Genomic DNA, 22434 nt, shown 5'->3' with positions numbered 1-22434 from the left:
TGACTAGTGCATGCTACCGAACTCAAGATGAGTTAGAACCCAATTGCACGGCTACTAAAATAATTATATGTTTCCAAAATTACCATTTTTATTTTTGTATTTTTTATTTTTTTTCCTAAAGGTCAAGCTATTTTGTCTACTATCGACTCCCAACTGATCAGCCTCACTTTTAAATTGGAGAAGTTCTACCAATAGAATTAATTAGTAATAATAAATGAGAACGTGCTTATTGAATTAATTAATAAGCAAACGTATTCCATATAATAAGTAAATGTATATGCAGTGTAATGGATGAATTAATATAGTAGGTCAGGTATTTACTGAAAAATATATATATAGTAGGTTAGGTGTTTAATAAGGTCGATGAAGTTACTGCAAATCCCATTAGCTTGCGTAACCATGTGACGGTCCTCAAATTCTACGCCATCCAGTGTGATTGTGAATTCTTTTACTTAAGAAATTAATATAATCAAAATATAATTCAAAATGTCAGCATTTATTTTTTCATCTATTGCAACCATACGACAAACACAATATATAAATAATAAGACAATAACAAGGTCCGTGCAATAGTTAGACCCTAAATCACATGGATGGAAGGAGAACCGAAAGGGGATCATGAGAGCGTTAAATTTGTAAATATAATGTATATATTCACATAATAATAATCACATTAATTAATAAATGATCAACAAAGAGCGTTTACAAAAAGTTATAAAAGTGTTTACAACTTTTCATATGATTATCATTATATGTATTTAAGAATGATTAACAAAAAGTTCTGATTAACATTATTTAGTAATATCAAGGTTTGATTTTGGTACCTTCCCAAAAAAAATAAATAAAAAGGTTTGATTTTGGATAAAATTATTAACGATTTTTTTTTTTTTTTAAGTAAATAATTAACCAGCAATTTTGTACCTGTTAATTAGTTATAAACACTTCAGGGATACATCTCCAAGCCATGCATTCAATATGTATTTACATTTTAACATATTAACGCATTCAATTCTCATATACTTGTATTTTTCGCGGTTTAATAAATTAAGTGTTAACCGTGTTACATTAATTTCTCCTTTCATAAAATTTAGGCATTCGTAACTAGCATTCATCACTCATCTTTCTTCTGTTTCTAATTAATCCATTATTCGCATATAATTTAGCACTCATGGAAAGAAAGGTACAACCGTATCTACACAAACAAATACGTGGATGCTTTGAGTGTACGTTCTGAAAATGTATCAGAGCAAAGCTGGCATCTCTAAAGCTGAGAAAGAGCTCTGATCTAGACTAATAGGGGACCAGGCCTAACATGGTGTGCTCTACTGACTGAATTGAGTGTTATCTTCTCGTCTGGACTCTTAAGTATTGAATTTTAGAAGGCCTTCATATTTGGATAGTTCTCTCTCTGGGACCGTGGCTGCATCAGGCAATGGCCATTTGATGACTAGGTTCCGGTTGTTTGTTTTTTTTGGCTTGTTGTAAATTTTGGTTGGTAGTGACTAGTGCATGCTACCGAACTCAAGATACGGAGTTCAAAACACTATACAAACAATCAAGATACAAATAGCAAGTCTGCGAGATTTCACTTTAACCGAAAAAAAAAACAAAAAGAAAGTCAGAGAGATTTCACTTTAACCAAAAAAAAAAGTCTGCGAGATTTCACAGATTAGGTCTTTAATTCTACGGAACCCAATTGCACGGCTACTAAAATAATTATATGTTTCCAAAATTACCATTTTTATTTTTGTATTTTTTATTTTTTTTCCTAAAGGTCAAGCTATTTTGTCTACTATCGACTCCCAACTGATCAGCCTCACTTTTAAATTGGAGAAGTTCTACCAATAGAATTAATTAGTAATAATAAATGAGAACGTGCTTATTGAATTAATTAATAAGCAAACGTATTCCATATAATAAGTAAATGTATATGCAGTGTAATGGATGAATTAATATAGTAGGTCAGGTATTTACTGAAAAAGATATATATAGTAGGTTAGGTGTTTAATAAGGTCGAGGAGGCAAAACTTTGCTGATACTTTAAAGAATGCATTTCCATCTCGAAGATCACATGTTAGTATGTTCTTTTTATTCTATGGAAATTAAACTTCGGTTACACGTGGTCCTTTATTAATACATAGTCAACGTAGAAACTGCAATTTATTTTATTTTTTCTATCGTTGATCAAGTCTGTAAATAGCAAGGGGAGGTAGGGACTAGAGGAGGCAAAACTTTGCTGATACTTTAAAGAATGCATTTCCATCTCGAAGATCACATATTAGGTCTTTAATTCTACGGAAACTTCGGTTACACATGTGGTCCTTTATTAATACATAGTCACCGTAGAAACTGCAATTTATTTTATTTTTTCTATCGTTGATCAAGACTGTAAATAGCAGGGGTAGGTAGTGACTAGTGCATGCTACCGAACTCAAGATGAGTTAGAACCCAATTGCACGGCTACTAAAATAATTATATGTTTCCAAAATTACCATTTTTATTTTTGTATTTTTTATTTTTTTTCCTAAAGGTCAAGCTATTTTGTCTACTATCGACTCCCAACTGATCAGCCTCACTTTTAAATTGGAGAAGTTCTACCAATAGAATTAATTAGTAATAATAAATGAGAACGTGCTTATTGAATTAATTAATAAGTAAACGTATTCCATATAATAAGTAAATGTATATGCAGTGTAATGGATGAATTAATATAGTAGGTCAGGTATTTACTGAAAAAGATATATATAGTAGGTTAGGTGTTTAATAAGGTCGAGGAGGCAAAACTTTGCTGATACTTTAAAGAATGCATTTCCATCTCGAAGATCACATGTTAGTATGTTCTTTTTATTCTATGGAAATTAAACTTCGGTTACACGTGGTCCTTTATTAATACATAGTCAACGTAGAAACTGCAATTTATTTTATTTTTTCTATCGTTGATCAAGTCTGTAAATAGCAGGGGGAGGTAGGGACTAGAGGAGGCAAAACTTTGCTGATACTTTAAAGAATGCATTTCCATCTCGAAGATCACCTATTAGGTCTTTAATTCTACGGAAACTTCGGTTACACATGTGGTCCTTTATTAATACATAGTCACCGTAGAAACTGCAATTTATTTTATTTTTTCTATCGTTGATCAAGACTGTAAATAGCAGGGGTAGGTAGTGACTAGTGCATGCTACCGAACTCAAGATGAGTTAGAACCCAATTGCACGGCTACTAAAATAATTATATGTTTCCAAAATTACCATTTTTATTTTTGTATTTTTTATTTTTTTTCCTAAAGGTCAAGCTATTTTGTGTACTATCGACTCCCAACTGATCAGCCTCACTTTTAAATTGGAGAAGTTCTACCAATAGAATTAATTAGTAATAATAAATGAGAACGTGCTTATAGAATTAATTAATAAGTAAACGTATTCCATATAATAAGTAAATGTATATGCAGTGTAATGGATGAATTAATATAGTAGGTCAGGTATTTACTGAAAAAGATATATATAGTAGGTTAGGTGTTTAATAAGGTCGAGGAGGCAAAACTTTGCTGATACTTTAAAGAATGCATTTCCATCTCAAAGATCACATGTTAGTATGTTCTTTTTATTCTATGGAAATTAAACTTCGGTTACACGTGGTCCTTTATTAATACATAGTCAACGTAGAAACTGCAATTTATTTTATTTTTTCTATCGTTGATCAAGTCTGTAAATAGCAGGGGGAGGTAGGGACTAGAGGAGGCAAAACTTTGCTGATACTTTAAAGAATGCATTTCCATCTCGAAGATCACATATTAGGTCTTTAATTCTACGGAAACTTCGGTTACACATGTGGTCCTTTATTAATACATAGTCACCGTAGAAACTGCAATTCATTTTATTTTTTCTATCGTTGATCAAGACTGTAAATAGCAGGGGTAGGTAGTGACTAGTGCATGCTACCGAACTCAAGATGAGTTAGAACCCAATTGCACGGCTACTAAAATAATTATATGTTTCCAAAATTACCATTTTTATTTTTGTATTTTTTATTTTTTTTCCTAAAGGTCAAGCTATTTTGTCTACTATCGACTCCCAACTGATCAGCCTCACTTTTAAATTGGAGAAGTTCTACCAATAGAATTAATTAGTAATAATAAATGAGAACGTGCTTATTGAATTAATTAATAAGCAAACGTATTCCATATAATAAGTAAATGTATATGCAGTGTAATGGATGAATTAATATAGTAGGTCAGGTATTTACTGAAACAGATATATATAGTAGGTTAGGTGTTTAATAAGGTCGAGGAGGCAAAACTTTGCTGATACTTTAAAGAATGCATTTCCATCTCGAAGATCACATGTTAGTATGTTCTTTTTATTCTATGGAAATTAAACTTCGGTTACACGTGGTCCTTTATTAATACATAGTCAACGTAGAAACTGCAATTTATTTTATTTTTTCTATCGTTGATCAAGTCTGTAAATAGCAGGGGGAGGTAGGGACTAGAGGAGGCAAAACTTTGCTGATACTTTAAAGAATGCATTTCCATCTCGAAGTTCACATATTAGGTCTTTAATTCTACGGAAACTTCGGTTACACATGTGGTCCTTTATTAATACATAGTCACCGTAGAAACTGCAATTTATTTTATTTTTTCTATCGTTGATCAAGACTGTAAATAGCAGGGGTAGGTAGTGACTAGTGCATGCTACCGAACTCAAGATGAGTTAGAACCCAATTGCACGGCTACTAAAATAATTATATGTTTCCAAAATTACCATTTTTATTTTTGTATTTTTTATTTTTTTTCCTAAAGGTCAAGCTATTTTGTCTACTATCGACTCCCAACTGATCAGCCTCACTTTTAAATTGGAGAAGTTCTACCAATAGAATTAATTAGTAATAATAAATGAGAACGTGCTTATTGAATTAATTAATAAGCAAACGTATTCCATATAATAAGTAAATGTATATGCAGTGTAATGGATGAATTAATATAGTAGGTCAGGTATTTACTGAAAAAGATATATATAGTAGGTTAGGTGTTTAATAAGGTCGAGGAGGCAAAACTTTGCTGATACTTTAAAGAATGCATTTCCATCTCGAAGATCACATGTTAGTATGTTCTTTTTATTCTATGGAAATTAAACTTCGGTTACACGTGGTCCTTTATTAATACATAGTCAACGTAGAAACTGCAATTTATTTTATTTTTTCTATCGTTGATCAAGTCTGTAAATAGCAGGGGGAGGTAGGGACTAGAGGAGGCAAAACTTTGCTGATACTTTAAAGAATGCATTTCCATCTCGAAGTTCACATATTAGGTCTTTAATTCTACGGAAACTTCGGTTACACATGTGGTCCTTTATTAATACATAGTCACCGTAGAAACTGCAATTTATTTTATTTTTTCTATCGTTGATCAAGACTGTAAATAGCAGGGGTAGGTAGTGACTAGTGCATGCTACCGAACTCAAGATGAGTTAGAACCCAATTGCACGGCTACTAAAATAATTATATGTTTCCAAAATTACCATTTTTATTTTTGTATTTTTTATTTTTTTTCCTAAAGGTCAAGCTATTTTGTCTACTATCGACTCCCAACTGATCAGCCTCACTTTTAAATTGGAGAAGTTCTACCAATAGAATTAATTAGCAATAGTAAATGAGAACGTGCTTATTGAATTAATTAATAAGCAAACGTATTCCATATAATAAGTAAATGTATATGCAGTGTAATGGATGAATTAATATAGTAGGTCAGGTATTTACTGAAAAAGATATATATAGTAGGTTAGGTGTTTAATAAGGTCGATGAAGTTACTGCAAATCCCATTAGCTTGCGTAACCATGTGACGGTCCTCAAATTCTACGCCATCCAGTGTGATTGTGAATTCTTTTACTTAAGAAATTAATATAATCAAAATATAATTCAAAATGTCAGCATTTATTTTTTCATCTATTGCAACCATACGACAAACACAATATATAAATAATAAGACAATAACAAGGTCCGTGCAATAGTTAGACCCTAAATCACATGGATGGAAGGAGAACCGAAAGGGGATCATGAGAGCGTTAAATTTGTAAATATAATGTATATATTCACATAATAATAATCACATTAATTAATAAATGATCAACAAAGAGCGTTTACAAAAAGTTATAAAAGTGTTTACAACTTTTCATATGATTATCATTATATGTATTTAAGAATGATTAACAAAAAGTTCTGATTAACATTATTTAGTAATATCAAGGTTTGATTTTGGTACCTTCCCAAAAAAAATAAATAAAAAGGTTTGATTTTGGATAAAATTATTAACGATTTTTTTTTTTTTTTTAAGTAAATAATTAATCAGCAATTTTGTACCTGTTAATTAGTTATAAACACTTCAGGGATACATCTCCAAGCCATGCATTCAATATGTATTTACATTTTAACATATTAACGCATTCAATTCTCATATACTTGTATTTTTCGCGGTTTAATAAATTAAGTGTTAACCGTGTTACATTAATTTCTCCTTTCATAAAATTTAGGCATTCGTAACTAGCATTCATCACTCATCTTTCTTCTTTTTCTAATTAATCCATTATTCGCATATAATTTAGCACTCATGGAAAGAAAGGTACAACCGTATCTACACAAACAAATACGTGGATGCTTTGAGTGTACGTTCTGAAAATGTATCAGAGCAAAGCTGGCATCTCTAAAGCTGAGAAAGAGCTCTGATCTAGACTAATAGGGGACCAGGCCTAACATGGTGTGCTCTACTGACTGAATTGAGTGTTATCTTCTCGTCTGGACTCTTAAGTATTGAATTTTAGAAGGCCTTCATATTTGGATAGTTCTCTCTCTGGGACCGTGGCTGCATCAGGCAATGGCCATTTGATGACTAGGTTCCGGTTGTTTGTTTTTTTTGGCTTGTTGTAAATTTTGGTTGGACTAGGTTCTGGTTGTTTGTTAGCCTTTGGCTTCTTGTGTCCTCAGTGACTATCCTCTGTACATTCTCTTTTTCTTCTATTAAAGCTTACCTTTAAACCCAAAAAAAAAAAAATCAAAGAGCTCAACAAATTAAGCAAATACAGACATGTTTCTTACAATACCAACCTAGTTAAAGACATACAGACATGTTTCTTACAATACCATCCTAGTTAAAGACATACAGACATGTTTCTTACAATACCATCCTAGTTAAAGACAGTAATCCCTATAACATATACTGATCTAGATCCATGAAACAAATTTGGGAAGAACAAATGCTTAGTCATCCACATTATTAATGCATACTAGACCTTATATGTATATACACGTACTTAACGATTTAAGAAGGCACCGCAAATATGGTCTGCATCAATGTAAGCCCAAAAAGGACGAAGGCAGCAGCTACTGATATGATTGTCCATGGATTACTAAAATAATCACGTTTCAGTTTCACTTGAAACTTGGGCCAGCGATGCTTGTGAAAATTGATGACCTCTAGGCAGTGGTTAGTTGAGTAGAGACTATCTATAGCAATATTCTTGCAGAGTTTGTTGAAGAGAGATGCCACTTCTTCACGGCAACCCATCTTGTTACATATTATCTCTTCTTTCTCAAGCAATTTTACATCCTCGGCCGTGTTGATGAGTCTATCCATGAGGAAAGCATGTGATGTGAAGTAACTCTTAACCATTAAAGGGCAAGATTGCTCAAAAGCAATGAGGTTCCTCAAGATCAACTCCGTCCAATCATTAACGGTGAACGGCGGGATCTCAAATTCACCTCCTCTACGAAAAGGAAAATAACTATGATGAGTCGTGAACTTCACGTCGAATATGTTCTCCTTATTACCTTGCACAAATTTGGTTCCTCCCAAGTCAAGTTCTGTTGCAGAATATTTGAAATTCTTTAATACTAGCTCCATCTTCTCTTCTTCGTCTGAATCTGCAGTCTCCTCCGTTTTCTCTTCTTGGTGTGACCCAGTTGGCAAGTAGCAACTGTGTAAAAGATGGAGTATATGAGCTGGGCCATCTGGCAGGATGTTATCCTTTTTTTCAATTTACCACCTTCTAGGCTTAGTACATCCCCATAGAATGAAAGTACACAATCACTCAACGAAGGGCCGTGGCTGCAATATTCCGGGCTACGTCCAACAGTGAGGCCAAACAATTTATCAAGAACAAAAAAGGGAAGCTGGTTCTCGAGCAACAGCAAGTCTTGTTCGACAGCTGCGAATTTGAAATTGTTGGCGGCAATGGGGTCAATCTCTTTTAGGTAACTCCTGTAAAAAAGTTCAATAATAAAGCAACCATCAATAAGTATCATTTCCGCGAACCTGAATTTTTCTGGAGTACAACAGTTGGCATCGACTGGATTGTCATCTTCATCCAGTGTGAAATCGAGTCTGACATCGTCGGCATAGCATCTCCTGGCATTAGACTCCAATTTTAACATGGCAGCCACACAGTCATGTCGCGTTTTCTCAAAATTTTCTGTTCGTTCAAACAGGTGATGCATGTAGCTAAGCTTCTCCACCTCCATTGCTTGGAGATGTTTCTGAACTTTCTTTCCTCCGTGAAGAGGCCCAATAGCTACAACGCTAGGAGAATAAGCAAGTTCATTCATTTTATGAAACACATCTGGAACCCTGTGAATGGTGGGGAGTTCTTTCTCCTCTTCCTTGAAAGGCTTCAGAGCCTCTATCTTTTCTTTGTTGCTGACGATTTTTATCTGTAGGTACCCCAAAAGCCCAGATATATCCTCCTCTGGGACTTCAGCTTCACAATTTCTATCATTCGCCATCAAGTGACTTTGTGTTTGCTCAAGTTAAATTTTTCGAGTTCGAATTATGTAGGACATTTGGCCTCTATATATGGGTTCACGGTTCATCTATTGTCGAGAATAATGCAAACGATGGTTAAGGGTCCACCCATCAAGTCAGTTTGTCTTTTGTGACTTTCTTCTATCTCCAAAGTACTAGACTTTTGTATTAAAACGGAGAGGAGATTGAAGATCAGTTGCGCGGGATTCTAGGTTTTCCTATCTTTAACAACCCACCCGCCCATCAGGTTAGTTTGACCTTTTTATTTTTATCAAACACTGTATATGCGTTTCTATTTCCAAAACCTGTGTATCAAAATTGGGGTGGGATTCAGATCACCGCCCCAGGCTACCGACTTCCTCGACTATCTATGGTTCGGACTCCCTTCAAATCAAATAGGTGTTTGTTCTTTGGGTTGCCGGGTGGGGTATTTTTAGGTGAAATTTGGGATAGAGGATAATTGAATTAAAAATTGCAGATGAGCATTTTAAAAGGATAAAAAATTAAATTAAATTAAAATGGGTCGGTTTATGGTCACAGATACGGGTCAATTCCATGCTAGCTTGGATTTAATTTTAAAGATAAGGGGAAAAAAAATGGTCTTTTACTTTTATTTGACAGTAAATAACATTTGTGGGTGCTTTAGAGAGACTTTATACATAAGTATATATATAGACATACACAAATAAAAGACTCCTTTATATTTTTAAATCGGTTGGGTCATACTAAATGGATCGGTCTTTTGCTAAATGGCACATGCCAACTTGGATTTGTATTTTCAAAATTCATAAAATAATATAAATTTAACGATTTTTCAAAAGTAGTTGCAAGATTTAGCAAGCATATTTGACCCATACCTACCTTCCGAAAAAAAAATAATAATAATATATTTGACCCATACCTATGGTGGTTTTTCAACGTATTTTGACGTGCTCAATTTTACCCATTCAAACTTGATGATGGTATTGGCTTGAAGTAAAAAGATTTTTTTTTTTTTTTTAAATAATAATAATAAAGAGGGAAAGTGGGTTACTAGGTCATAATGTGTTAAACCGACCCATTTTGATTTGATCATATTTGAGTCGTTATAAATGGTTTGAATATGAGTTGCAACTTATATCTGTCCCACATTTGTATTAGATTTATCTACAAAATTTTATATTTGTATTTGACATTTCTAGAAGCTGCAACAACTATAGGCCAAGGAAAAAAAAAAAAAAAAAACCAACCAACCAAAGGCTATTTTTAAATCTTACAATATCCAAATCCTTAATACTCCGTTTTGTAAGAAGGAAGGAAGAGAAGTGAAAGGAAGACAGAAAGAAAGAAACAAATTTACTACATTTGGTAAAAAAAAAAAAAAATGCTTTAATAAATATTTTAAAATAACAAACTTTTCTTATAATTAGCACTTTCTATTATCTTTTCTCCTACCAAACAAAATAAAATATTACATTATTTTCTTACATCCAACCAAACAAAAAACGAAAAATATACAATGTCTTATCTAAAAATGTCTCATTCATATCATCTTCCCTCCCTTCCATTTAATTTTCTTTCATCCTAACATACTTGTAATTTTACTGTAATGTTTGGATGGGAAATTAAATTTAAGTACCATAGTAAAACGGACTTAATTGCTTCCAATTCAATGTGAGTACTTCAAATTCCACATATAATTCAAAAGTTAATTTGGACAATAATTTGCTTATTTGCTTGAGACTAATGAAAACAGAAATTTTGTACACAACTAAAAACCAAATTGTTGTGGTCGATGTCCAACCACATCTCCGTCTAAGCTCTCATAAATCATTGCAACCTATAAGTCCAAATTATCTTGCCACACACTTCCTTCACGCCATTCTTAAAATGGCAACAAAATTAGGAGGACAATAATGTATGAATTTATGGTCGACCCACGTGATCGCATAATCCATGTGAATGGGACTTTTTATTTAGCGATTTTTACATATAAATGGGGTTAGGGCCCCATATTTACACATTGACGGAGTTAAAGTCTTATATTTTCACAAAAATGAGTTTGACCTAAATGATGACATGGCACATGAAGTTTTACTGTTAAAATTTTTGTTGTCTAAAATGCCCTTCTCCCTATTTCAATGCATTTACCTTATTACCCTACTTATTTCCTCATCTAATTTAAGCCATTGGAGCCCTAATCATTCAGAATCCTTATTCTTGTGCCCTCTTTGGCTGTTTAGGGCTTTCCGGGAAAACAGCCATTGATGGCGAGCTAGAGCACCGAAGTTCTTAATCTTCAATCTGGTGGACAGTAGCAAGACGGAGGAAGGTCCAGTCATGGAGAATGGAACTTGAAACAGCACAATCCTTCAACAATCCCATTTTAAGGGTCGAAGAGATGGTAAATTTGGGTTTCTCTGTTCTGTTTTCTGACATGTGTAATGAGATTAGGGAACACAAGATTTGTGCATGATTTTGTGTATTTGGTGTTTGTTTCTTGTTACAGATTCAATTTTTGTTGTTAAATGTGAATGAAAGTGGGTTGGTCTCTATTGATCATGGTTGATTTTTGGAGTTTTTGATTAGGGTTTTTGGTTGCATACCTTATGAATCCTGCCTCGTTTTTTATTTTTAATTTTTATTTGGTGCCATTAGTTTCATTTATTTTTCTCTCCATTTTTTTACTTCTCTCTTCATATATTTGAGCACTAAAAATACAACCATTATCACTTTCTTGACTGTGAATGCTACAAGATTGGCACATGTTTATAAAACTGGCATGTTCTTAAATGTATTTATCTATTTGGATGTGAAAAATAACATGTATATTGTACAGGCTTTTTTTTTTTTTTTCTTTTTTTTTTTTTTTTTGCATACTTATTTTCCAAAAAAAATAAAAACAAAAATTACATGTATATATGGAGTATCCTAGTATGGTTATCCCGAAGTCTTAATAGAATAAGATGAGGTTTCTGTAATGATTGAATGGCTAACTTTAGGTGTCTGGAAAATTACATCTCCTGTATGTAAATTCATTAACATATATTTGGTCCTTAATATCTAATTTCCTCTTTAGTTTCAGTTTAGACTATAAATAATCATTAGAAATTAGAAATTAGAAATTAGAAATGAAAGGATGTCTAGCAAACGTGATAGAATAAGATAGTAATCATGCCTACTAATACTTCTAAATATAGTAAAACTTGCAAAAGTTACATTTCTGTTTATATACAAATGATTTGTCTTCGGTTAGTAAGAATGCACAAAGGTAAAGTGTGTCCATTTTTATTAGATGTGGATTCTGATGGCCATCATGAGTCATTCCCTCCCAAATTCAGTTTCAATCAAATAAATAAATTTATAATACCTGAGATTCTACAGTGATAAGATTATTGACAATGTTGCTGCCAATGTTCTTAGCTCGTTTGATTGAGAGATTGAGGTTATATATATATATATATATATATATATATATATATATATATTTCTTGGCTTCTTTTCTTCACAAGTGTAATATTGTCATGTGCTGATTTTGTATTCCCCCCTATGATTGTTCCTAGTACTCTTCTATCTCTACCTAGCTATTTTGCGTCTTAGAGATGAATAGATGAATATACAGATGTGTATAACTAATAATGGTGGGCTGGGTTGTATTGATTTTCATTAATGATGGGTTGGTTTAATTTATTTTCATTTTTGCATTTTAGAAAATGTGTATATATTTGAATTGGTTTAACATTTTAAGCAGTTTGTGGCAGTAATACTATTTGGTTTGCTAATCTGGCAATATACCTTGAATGTGTTGTTCATGAATTAGCATACAAAGGATTGGCTCGTTAAATTCTTCCTTTTATGTTCTAAAAATCTAAATCTCTAATTGCCATTAGGGCATTTTTGGCATATAATCTTTAATTTAGAGTATCAAGAAACATTAAGATTGAAATTTGTTGAATTTAATTATTAAATAAAAGGCAATTAATTTATTTGCAGGTTTTTGGGTAGGATTTGAGTGATTTTACCTTCTAAAGGGGATTTATTCTTTCTTTGAAGACATAAATCTTCATAGTTAAGGTGAGTACTTGATCTAAATTTGTAACACTTATATATATACTGATGTTGATATGAAATCAATTTCTTATGTACCTTTGTTTCAATTCTACTTTGGAATTTTCTATGTTTAGCATCTCTCCCAATGGAAGTAATATATATTACTGATACATTTTATTCTCTCAACTCTTTACACAATATATATATATATATATATATATATATATATATATATATATATATATAGTAGATGAAATCCAAAAATTAGCAGGTTAAGAGCTAAGGACTTTTCTATAAGAATCAAAGAAGGCTACAAGGGTTATTCGAAGCATCACTATGACTTTTCATATTCAAGTAAGTTTTAAATTCATTCAAATATTATTTTTTTGCATTGTGTGTTAGTAAATTTTTAATAGAGCCATGTGCTGATTTCATTAAATGTAATAAAATTGAATTTTTTTTTTTTATTACAGAATATGATTGAAGGATCGATTGTTGCCGTCAAGATTTTGTACAAACGAGGGGATCTAATATATGTTCAAAATTGATGGTTATGTTCTTATTTTGAAAAAGATGATTGTTTCTTTTTGAATTTAGTGGTTTAGTTTTTATTCTTTATTGACATTATCATATTGGATGAATGGTAACTTTTTTAATATTCATGGTGGCTTTAAATATTTTGTAAATATGGTACTAGCCTTAATTTTTTTGCTTAATTAAAAGTAATGGATTTTTGTTATTCTCATTAATACGTCTTATGTTGTATGTGGTGATATGATATGATATGTGTATTATTATTATTATTATTATTATAGTGAAGACATGCATCATTTATGTATTAAACACAGGCGCAAGACATAGATTGTTAGTTCCATTAGAAAGTAAAAGGGCTTCTACATATGAAAAATACTTGGATCTTCCTTACCTTTGGTTAATATTTTGAATTGAAGGTACCACTTTTTGGCATCCAGGTACCATGTTTTTTAAACACTCGCTTAGCTAACTTGGAGAATATTTTGTGTTATTCATGGCACTAATGGAGCTGTTTATGGATGTAATGTGCAACTTAATTAGCCTTTGAGAGAGTATGGTATCTCTTTGACAACTATTGAGATTAAATTATCCTTTTGTTCGATACCATGGAACCAAGGAAACAACAGGCGAATTTTCATTCATTCAATTACTTCAAGTTTGGAATGAAATTTTTTTATATAGTACATTCATGTAATAGTCGAAGAAAATTCAGTGAGGCCCTAGTATAATAAGCCATACAATACTAAATCATGAAAACCCAATGCAAAATAACAACTTTTTTTCATTCCATCTAAGGTAGATGCCAGTATAATAAGCAATCCAATGGTTACAAAAACATACCAACCTAATCCACAATCAAAAGTTGCAAAGCTATTCTTCTTTAAAAGTTAAAAAAAAAACTAGCACCAACAGATTGCAAAATACCAACAAAAAAAAAAATGACACTATTCAATATTACAAATGTCCCATATCCCACATCGTTTCAAGTACATTTCGGATTCTAAGATCCTCCTATCCTACTTCATCTAGCTCCCAATTAGGCAAATACAGGTATGTATTTCCTTGTTCTGTGGTCAACCAATTTGTGGCCCTTTTCCTTTGTGTGGTCTTAGTGAGAGTCCTCTTGTTTGTGTATTTGATGGACATACATTCTCTCTGTTTTTGTGTGTAGATGGAACAAAAGAACCACTTTGTCTATGTGACTATCACATGCAATAAAAATTAAGGTATTAAGGCATTGTATAATAATAATAAGGAACAAATGCAATATAAAAACAGACAATTCGAAACTTTTGAATAATAATAATTTTAAAAAGAATCATCAAAATTATAAAAGAATTTATAATTTGCTAAACACCTTGCAGGTGACCTCATTATCCAACTTAGCAATATTGCTGTTTAAAACATTCTAAACAATTACATAAGAATTTTGAGTTTACTTAAGAGGTTGAATATTTCCATTAGAGCTCTTGAAAAATACAATTTATTACTACATCAGATACAAAAAGACAGCACAATCATGTAACACGAAAAAAAAAAAAAAAAAAATTGCCCAATTAATACAACTATGATAAGTGCCGAATATTGCATATTCAAGCGCCCTTTCTTGCATTAGTTAAGCCTATTAATGGAGTATAATGTACAGTTTTAATTCATTTGTGTTATTCTTTCTGGTTTCAGGTGGTTTTCCTAAGAATGATCAAAGAAGCGGTTTTGACATCATTTGTGTTGAAACACGTGCGCCGTGCCGGGGAGTCATCTTTTGGACCGAACCTCTTATGTTGCAGTTTTTGTGAAGCCATGGCTTAGTGTTCATTGTGCTTCTGAGATGGAAGCATGTCCACGATCCGGTTTGATGAGACTTGCAGGAAGCATGGTCACTGCTGCAGTGGCAAGCTCCCGTGGGCGCCCTCTAAACCCCTCTACTCTCTGCCAGGTTTTACGGGCCCTTGCTTAGCTCCTGCAGAAGCCCCCGCGAGCCATCGCCGGCGCTCGCCTCGCCATTGCGGGCACCCGCCAAACACACCAGTACAGCCCTCGCGAAGCCAAGCCCCCGCTGGCGCCCGCGGAACTGCAGTAGGCAGTTCAACTGCCCCTGATTTTCAGCTTTTTGGTCCCCTTATCCTTCTTTTGTGTGGTCTAGCTTCATGCAGAGGGGGTAGCTCGGGATTGTGAGTATGGGGAATAGGTTTTGGATGGATAAAGAGGGAAAGGTGATCTCATATCATATATCTAACATTTTTGAGATCTAGAGAAGGGAGAGAAGTGTTCTTGGAGCAAGGGTGTAGAAATTGATGGATATTCTTCTTCCTCTTCATTCCTTGTAACATTAATGGGTAACTAAACCTCCATCTAGGGAGGTGATGAAACCCTTCCTTGTAAGCATGTTTAATTTTTGATTTATTTTGGAGAATGAAATGTATGTATAGCCAAGTTCCATAATCTAGAACATATTACAATTTGTAATGAATGTTTTTAATTATAAATGATCATGTTGAATTAAATGTTCTTGTCTTAGATTATTTATTCTTATAGTTGTATGGCTAATATTTTCATAGTGACAATGGAAACAAGATTATGGAATGGTTTTAATAGCATGGTTTTTAAGAAACTTGTTAATCCATAGCTTAAGACTTTCTTTTGATGGGTTAATCTTGCATCTTGATTCCATGTGCTTTCACTATTTAATTAAGGGTTTGATAATCTCTTGCTTAGCAAGCATGTCTAAGGTTACATCATAGTCTAAGTAGCTCAAGCATGTGAAGTTTTGATAGGTTATTCTTACCTTGTGATTAAATGAATTTCTTGAAGATATTGTAGTAACTATGTGTTGTTATGTATCATGGTCATGTATGTACATTAATTCCCCAAATCAATCATTTACTTAGCATGTGTAAAGGGTAGGAGTGGATTCACTTCCCTAGACCTCTCTATCTAGATTTCTTCTTTCTAAACTCCTTGCAACTTACTGTTTTATACATTTCTTAATTCATAGCTTAAGTGACAACCCAACAAATCCTCGTTACCCCTTCATCATTCTAAAAATGATTCTAGACACCTAAGTTGCCATAAACTAGCAGTCCCAGTGGTTTGACTTACCCGACCAATAGCCATATTTTACAATGATTTGTGTTATTGCAAAAGGGTTGATTTATAATTGTAATCGACTCGTCGATCAAACTATGAAAGAATTCACAGATTTGTACCAGATATATATATTTGATATTAAGAAATAAAAGGCAACTTCAAAAAATAATAATAATAAAATCACTGATTCCTACTAACAAATGGCCTTTGGAAAACCAGCCTGTCACTGTAGAACATCTTGCTGCACAAAACCAGCCTGTCACTGTAGAACATCCTTTCAAAATCAGAAAGGTGGCTCTTTCATTTATGTTAAAGGATCCTCTATTTGCAAAATGGAAGTGGAAGTTTGATTTTAGAGGTGGAAGACAAGCAAACCCAATTCTTCTCTCTATCCCTCGCTATCTCAGACTAGACACCATGCCTCTTCTTCACACCCTCATCTTCGTAGAACCCTTTGATATAATCCCAATTTCCAAACAGGTAATATACACACACACATATATACTACACCTATAATTTTCAATTTAGGTTACAATTGTGTCATATATATATATATATATATATATATATATATATTTCATTTCTATATTTTCTCTACATTACTCACTTTAATTCCAAATGGGTTTTTGTGATTTGGTATTAGATATGTTGTTTTGTGGTTTTGATAATTGTATTTGGTATTATGCCATTAATATTTTTCGAATTAGCTTTTAATTATAGAAGGGAAAGAATAACATGAATTTTGCTTTATATTGGGGCTATTGAGTTTTTTGTTTCCTTGTTGCATGATATAAATATTCAATTCGCTCAATACATGAACCAACTGTGGAAGCTGTAGCTCCCAAGAAAAAAGATACAAGAGATGTAATTTTCCAGACACCTAAAGTTAATCACTCAATCATTACAGAAACCTCATCTTATTCTATTAAGACTTCGGGATAACCATACTAGGATACTACATATATACATGTAATTTTTGTTTTTATTTTTTTCGGAAAATAAGTATGCAAAAAAAAAAAAAAGTTTGTACAATATACATGTAATTTTTCACATCCAAATAAATAAATACATTTAAGAACATGCCAGTTTTATAAATATGTGCCAATCTTGTAGCATTCACAGTCAAGAAAGTGATAATGGTTGTACTTTTGGTGCTCAAATATATAAAGAGAGAAGTAAAAATGGAGAGAAAAATAAATGAAACTAATGGCACCAAATAAAAATAAAAAATAAAAAACGAGGCAGGATTCATAAGGTATGCAACCAAAAACCCTAATCAAAAACTCCAAAAATCAACCATGATCAATAGAGACCAACCCACTTTCATTCACATTTAACAACAAAAATTGAATCTGTAACAAGAAACAAACACCAAATACACAAAATCATGCACAAATCTTGTGTTCCCTAATCTCATTACACATGCCAGAAAACAGAACAGAGAAACCCAAATTTACCATCTCTTCGACCCTTAAAATGGGATTGTTGAAGGATTGTGCTGTTTCAAGTTCCATTCCCCATGACTGGACCTTCCTCCAACTTATTGTTGTCCACTAGGTTGAAGATTGAGAACTTCAGTGCTCTAGCTCGCCGTCAATGGCTGTTTTCCCGGAAAGCCCCAAACAGCTAGAGAGGGCGCACGAATAAAGATTCTGAATGATTAGGGCTCCAATGCCTTAAATTAGATGAGGAAATAAGAAGGGTAATAAGGTATATGCATTGGAATAGAGAGAAGGGCATTTTAGACAACAAAAATTTTAAACAGTAAAACTTCATGTGCCATATCATCATTTAGGTCAAACTCATTTTTGTGAAAATATAAGACTTTGACTCTGCCAATGTGTAAATATGGGGCCCTGATCCCATTTATATGTAAAAATCCCTTTTATTTATTTTATTTTTGTTGGACAACCTTTTGGCAATGCATGAGAATGAAAATAATGAATCCGAAAAAAAAACTATGCATAATGTTAAATGGAGTAGGGAATTGTTAGGATGGTGCATAATATAACAATGTAACTAAATGAATATATTGATAAATAATTCATATATAATATTCATATATAGTACATCGTATTATACATAATATATATATATATATATATATATATATATATATATAATTTTAATCGAATTGGATTATTATCAGATTAGATTACTTATAACAATATTCGATTTGTTAAGGTAATGAATTGTCGAATTTAGATCATTATTGAATCATTAGTATTATTATTATTTGTTAAATACATATCCAACCAATCTGATCAAATTCGATCAATTGACATGCCTAAATTGAAGGAAGAATTCGTTTGGATTAAGGTGGTCATTTCAAATTTAGTAATTAATGGCAACAAAAGAGCTATGTCAAGCAACAACTTGAGTTGTTGAGTGACAATGTCAAGCATTTTCTACTCATAAAGTAAACATTTAAGTAAGTAGTTGAGTGAAAAAAACAAAAAGGTCTATTTCATACTCCCTTCATCTCATAAAAAGTGTCACTTTTAGGGAACCGTGACTCTCATAAATTGAAATGTCACGGTTCCCGAAACACGACACTTTTTTTTTGGGATGGAGATAGTATTAAATAAGCAATATTTATGGTGACTGAAAAGCGTACAACCATCATGTATCATCTCTCTATTGGTTTTTTTTACGTGAATATCAATGTGCTTTAGAAGAGATTGTAGGGAGAATATAAACGTAAAAATATAGTGTTAAAAATAATTTATAATATATTACACGGATACATCAAACTCTTATATTTTTGTATTTGTTATTTACATTAATTAAATTAAATTGTCATTTTTTTTTCTTAATTGGTACTCACACACACATGTCTTTATCAAAACTCGAACCCCTGACATCTTTTTAAAAAGTAGAATTCTAATATCGCTAAGTCACTGACCCGTTAATAAATTGCCACATTTAATAGACTCTTGATTTTAATTTGAGGTATTTTAAGCTATTTTTTATTGATGTCATGATAGCCTTATTCATTAGTATTATGTAAAAAAAACTAGATTTTTTTGTAATATGGTCTTCCAAGTAAAAAGATGAGAAATCCTAAACAAAATTGATCAATTGATAAAATTTTAATAGACGGTAACAATTCAACTACTTTAGAATAAGAACCAAAAAAAAAAAAAAAAAGGCTGTTTAACATGAGCGTACCATCATGACAAGTACGTCATAATTTTAAAATATATCTTTTTGTTTGTTCGCTTTTTATTTTTTTAATATAAAGATTTCTAAGATTTTTTTTTTCTTTCTTTTTTAAAGTTTTCTTGAATTAATGCAGAATAATAAAATAATGGTGTCTATTCAACATATATATATATATATATATATATATATATATATATATATATATAATGAATTTCTTATTTTCTTATACCGTTTGCTTTTGAGCTCATTAAATCGGTGTCTAAAATTTAAAATAAAAAACAAATTAACTTTAAAAATATATATATATATTTTTAACCCAATACAAACAGTAAATTCGATGCCAAATATAACATTATGTACGTAATGTGGCGGGCCCTTGACATATTAACTCAAGTTGGGAAGGTATCAACTTCTTATTGTAATTATCAAATAGATGATGTCACTATTTACGCATATTGTTGAGGATAACAGTGACATCATAATCAGCTATATACATCCATCAATTTATGTAGATAGACACACACTCCTCATTTATATATATGATGCATATGAATTGGGTTTCATTAATAGGCAGTACCACCTTAACTTGTGGTCCTGCAGTTGCCTCCATTTTCATAAATTGATCAATACAGATGACAAAAATTAGGCTTTTGGTGCTGCCTCTGGGGTTATTTCAGTATTCTAACCCTCCAACTATAAAGATGGGAAACCTAAACCAAGTCCACTCATTTGATTTAGGTTTCAATAGGCAGTACCACCTCAATTAAGTTGTGGTCCTGCACTTGCCTAAATAACAGATGTAAACAACAATAATATAGAGTCCATTTAAATTAAAAATTGGTAGCTGGGGACACTTGCATGAAAATGATGAGTTTTCTTTAGTCACCATTGTGATTTGTGTGACTCACTGACTCGTAATTCTAAAATATATGCTTAACGTAGTTATGTCAAGCTCTGTGATGCCCATTAATTTATCTTTATGATAATTTAGTAGTAAAATTAATTGAATCCATTTAAATTAAAAATAGAAAAGAAAAAAAAAAATTTGACATAATACGTGTCAAATTCTTAATTTGTTTTATTTGTTATTTACCTTGATCAAATTAAATTGTCATATTTAATAGATTCATAATTTTAATTTTAAGGTATTTTAAGCTAACAATTATTTAGGTCAAAGGAATAGGTTTCATTAGACGGAAGAGCACGGCTACTTTAGAATAACGATAAAAATTGGGTTGTTTAAAATGCACACACCGTGAACATTACCAAACAGCCTAGTTAGTACTTTGGTTGAGCTCTCAACTCTGCAAATGGGTGTGTTCATGATCGAGTCCCCCTTCCCCTACTTTGTGAGGAGGGAATGCAAGCACCATGATAAGTATTATGTTGCCACTACAATGGGAGTAGTAATTTTTACATACAATTTTTTTTTATTTGGTTTTTTCTTCTTTCCTATACAAGGGTTTCTAAGATATTTTTTTCTTTTTTTATATTTCCCAAAATCTTCTTGAATTCATGATGAATAATAAAATCATGGTGTCTATTGTGTGTGTGTATATATATATATAATGAAATGCAATTTTGAATTGGCTATCATTTCTCCTCTATCTTCAAGCGTCTTGAATTTCATAACGGGCCCTTAGAATTAACTCAGGATCATTTTAGTAAGAATTTAGTAAGGTATCAACTTATTATTATAATTATTACTAAGCATTGCAATAACATCATTCTCGTTTGTAAAATACTTACAGATTGTGTATTTATAGCGTGGATCTACATGGGCCCTCCCCCAAAGAATTGAAAACCTTAACCTAATCAACATCAAAAGACATTTCTAAAAGCTGGGGAAGCATTTTTAAATCCTACAAAATCAAAATCTTTAATACTCCGTTTGGTAAGAAGGAAGAAGTAGGGGAGGAGGAAAGACATGAAAGAAGAAACAAATTTATTTTATTTGGTAGAGGAAAGACAAGGAGAGAAAATAAAAGATCATAGATGAGTCATCTTCTTTCCTTCACAAATTTTATTCCCTTCAAATATGGACGAAAGACGATATTATAATAAACATTTTTAAATTACAAACTTTTTTATAATTAGCACTTTCTGTTATCTTCTCTTACCAAACTATATAAGGTATTATCTTATTCTCTTCACTTTCTTCCAACCAAACAAAAAGAGAAAAATACACAATCTCTTTACGAGGGATGCCTCATTCATATCTTTTTTCCTCCCCTCTCTTGAAATTTAGAGAAAGAATATGAGAATTAAAACTCTATTCGATATTATTCACGATGATATTACATTCAATTTATAGAATAATGCCTAACTAAAATAGGTAATTAATTATACAATAATCGGGAAACTAATTACCTACTAATTAGCCCTAAATCAAGGAGTATATAAATCAATCCTACAGCTGTACAATCTATATAATCTCGGATTACAAGATCTAAAATCTCAACACTCCCCTTCAAGTTAGTGCAATGATGTCACACATGCCCAACTTGTCTAAAATTTTTTAAAACACTTGAGTTGAGACTGCTTTGGTGAGAATGTCGGCTAGTTGATCCTCATATTGAATTTTAGGCAACTCCACAATTTTTCCATCTAACTTCTCCTTAATGAAGAATCTGTCTATTTCGACATGCTTCGTACGATCATGTTGAATTGGATTATGGGTAATATCACATGCTGCTTTATTATCACAATATAGTCGAATCGGTTTCCCAAGTAGATAACCCAAATCCCACAAGAGAAGTCTTAACCACAAAGATTCACGAAGTCCAAGTGTCATACCTCTGAATTCAGTTTCTGCACTTGAGCGAGCACC

At 32.1% G+C, this 22434-nt stretch overlaps 1 protein-coding gene across 1 annotated transcript; it reads right to left on the bottom strand.

Annotated features, from left to right (window-relative positions):
* Nucleotides 1–7310: 7310 nt before the first annotated feature.
* LOC132314624 (UPF0481 protein At3g47200-like) lies at nt 7311–8770 on the bottom strand. Its single transcript, XM_059813464.1, has 3 exons — nt 8304–8770; nt 8085–8249; nt 7311–7965 (listed from the first exon to the last, which is right to left on the bottom strand). Exons 1-3 carry the CDS (start codon nt 8768–8770, stop codon nt 7311–7313), a joined length of 1287 nt encoding a protein of 428 aa, XP_059669447.1.
* Between the last annotated feature and the right edge of the window lie 13664 nt (nt 8771–22434).

Source organism: Cornus florida, unplaced genomic scaffold (assembly GCF_030987335.1).
Source record: "Cornus florida cultivar Cherokee Brave unplaced genomic scaffold, ASM3098733v1 CherokeeBrave_3.0.0_Hap2_Chr06, whole genome shotgun sequence".
Classification (NCBI taxonomy): Eukaryota; Viridiplantae; Streptophyta; class Magnoliopsida; order Cornales; family Cornaceae; genus Cornus; species Cornus florida.
This window is presented reverse-complemented; position numbering and strand designations above follow the sequence as displayed.

Bases quoted from the DNA above. Each gene is read 5' to 3' on its own strand.
- LOC132314624 (XM_059813464.1), bottom strand. From the start codon at position 8,770: ATGGCGAATGATAGAAATTGTGAAGCTGAAGTCCCAGAGGAGGATATA. The intron at 8,250-8,303 runs GTTCGCGGAAAT...ACTTTTTTACAG, and splicing joins TGTACTCCAGAAAAATTCAG to GAGTTACCTAAAAGAGATTG. The intron at 7,966-8,084 runs GTTGAGTGATTG...TCTTTTACACAG, and splicing joins TATTGCAGCCACGGCCCTTC to TTGCTACTTGCCAACTGGGT.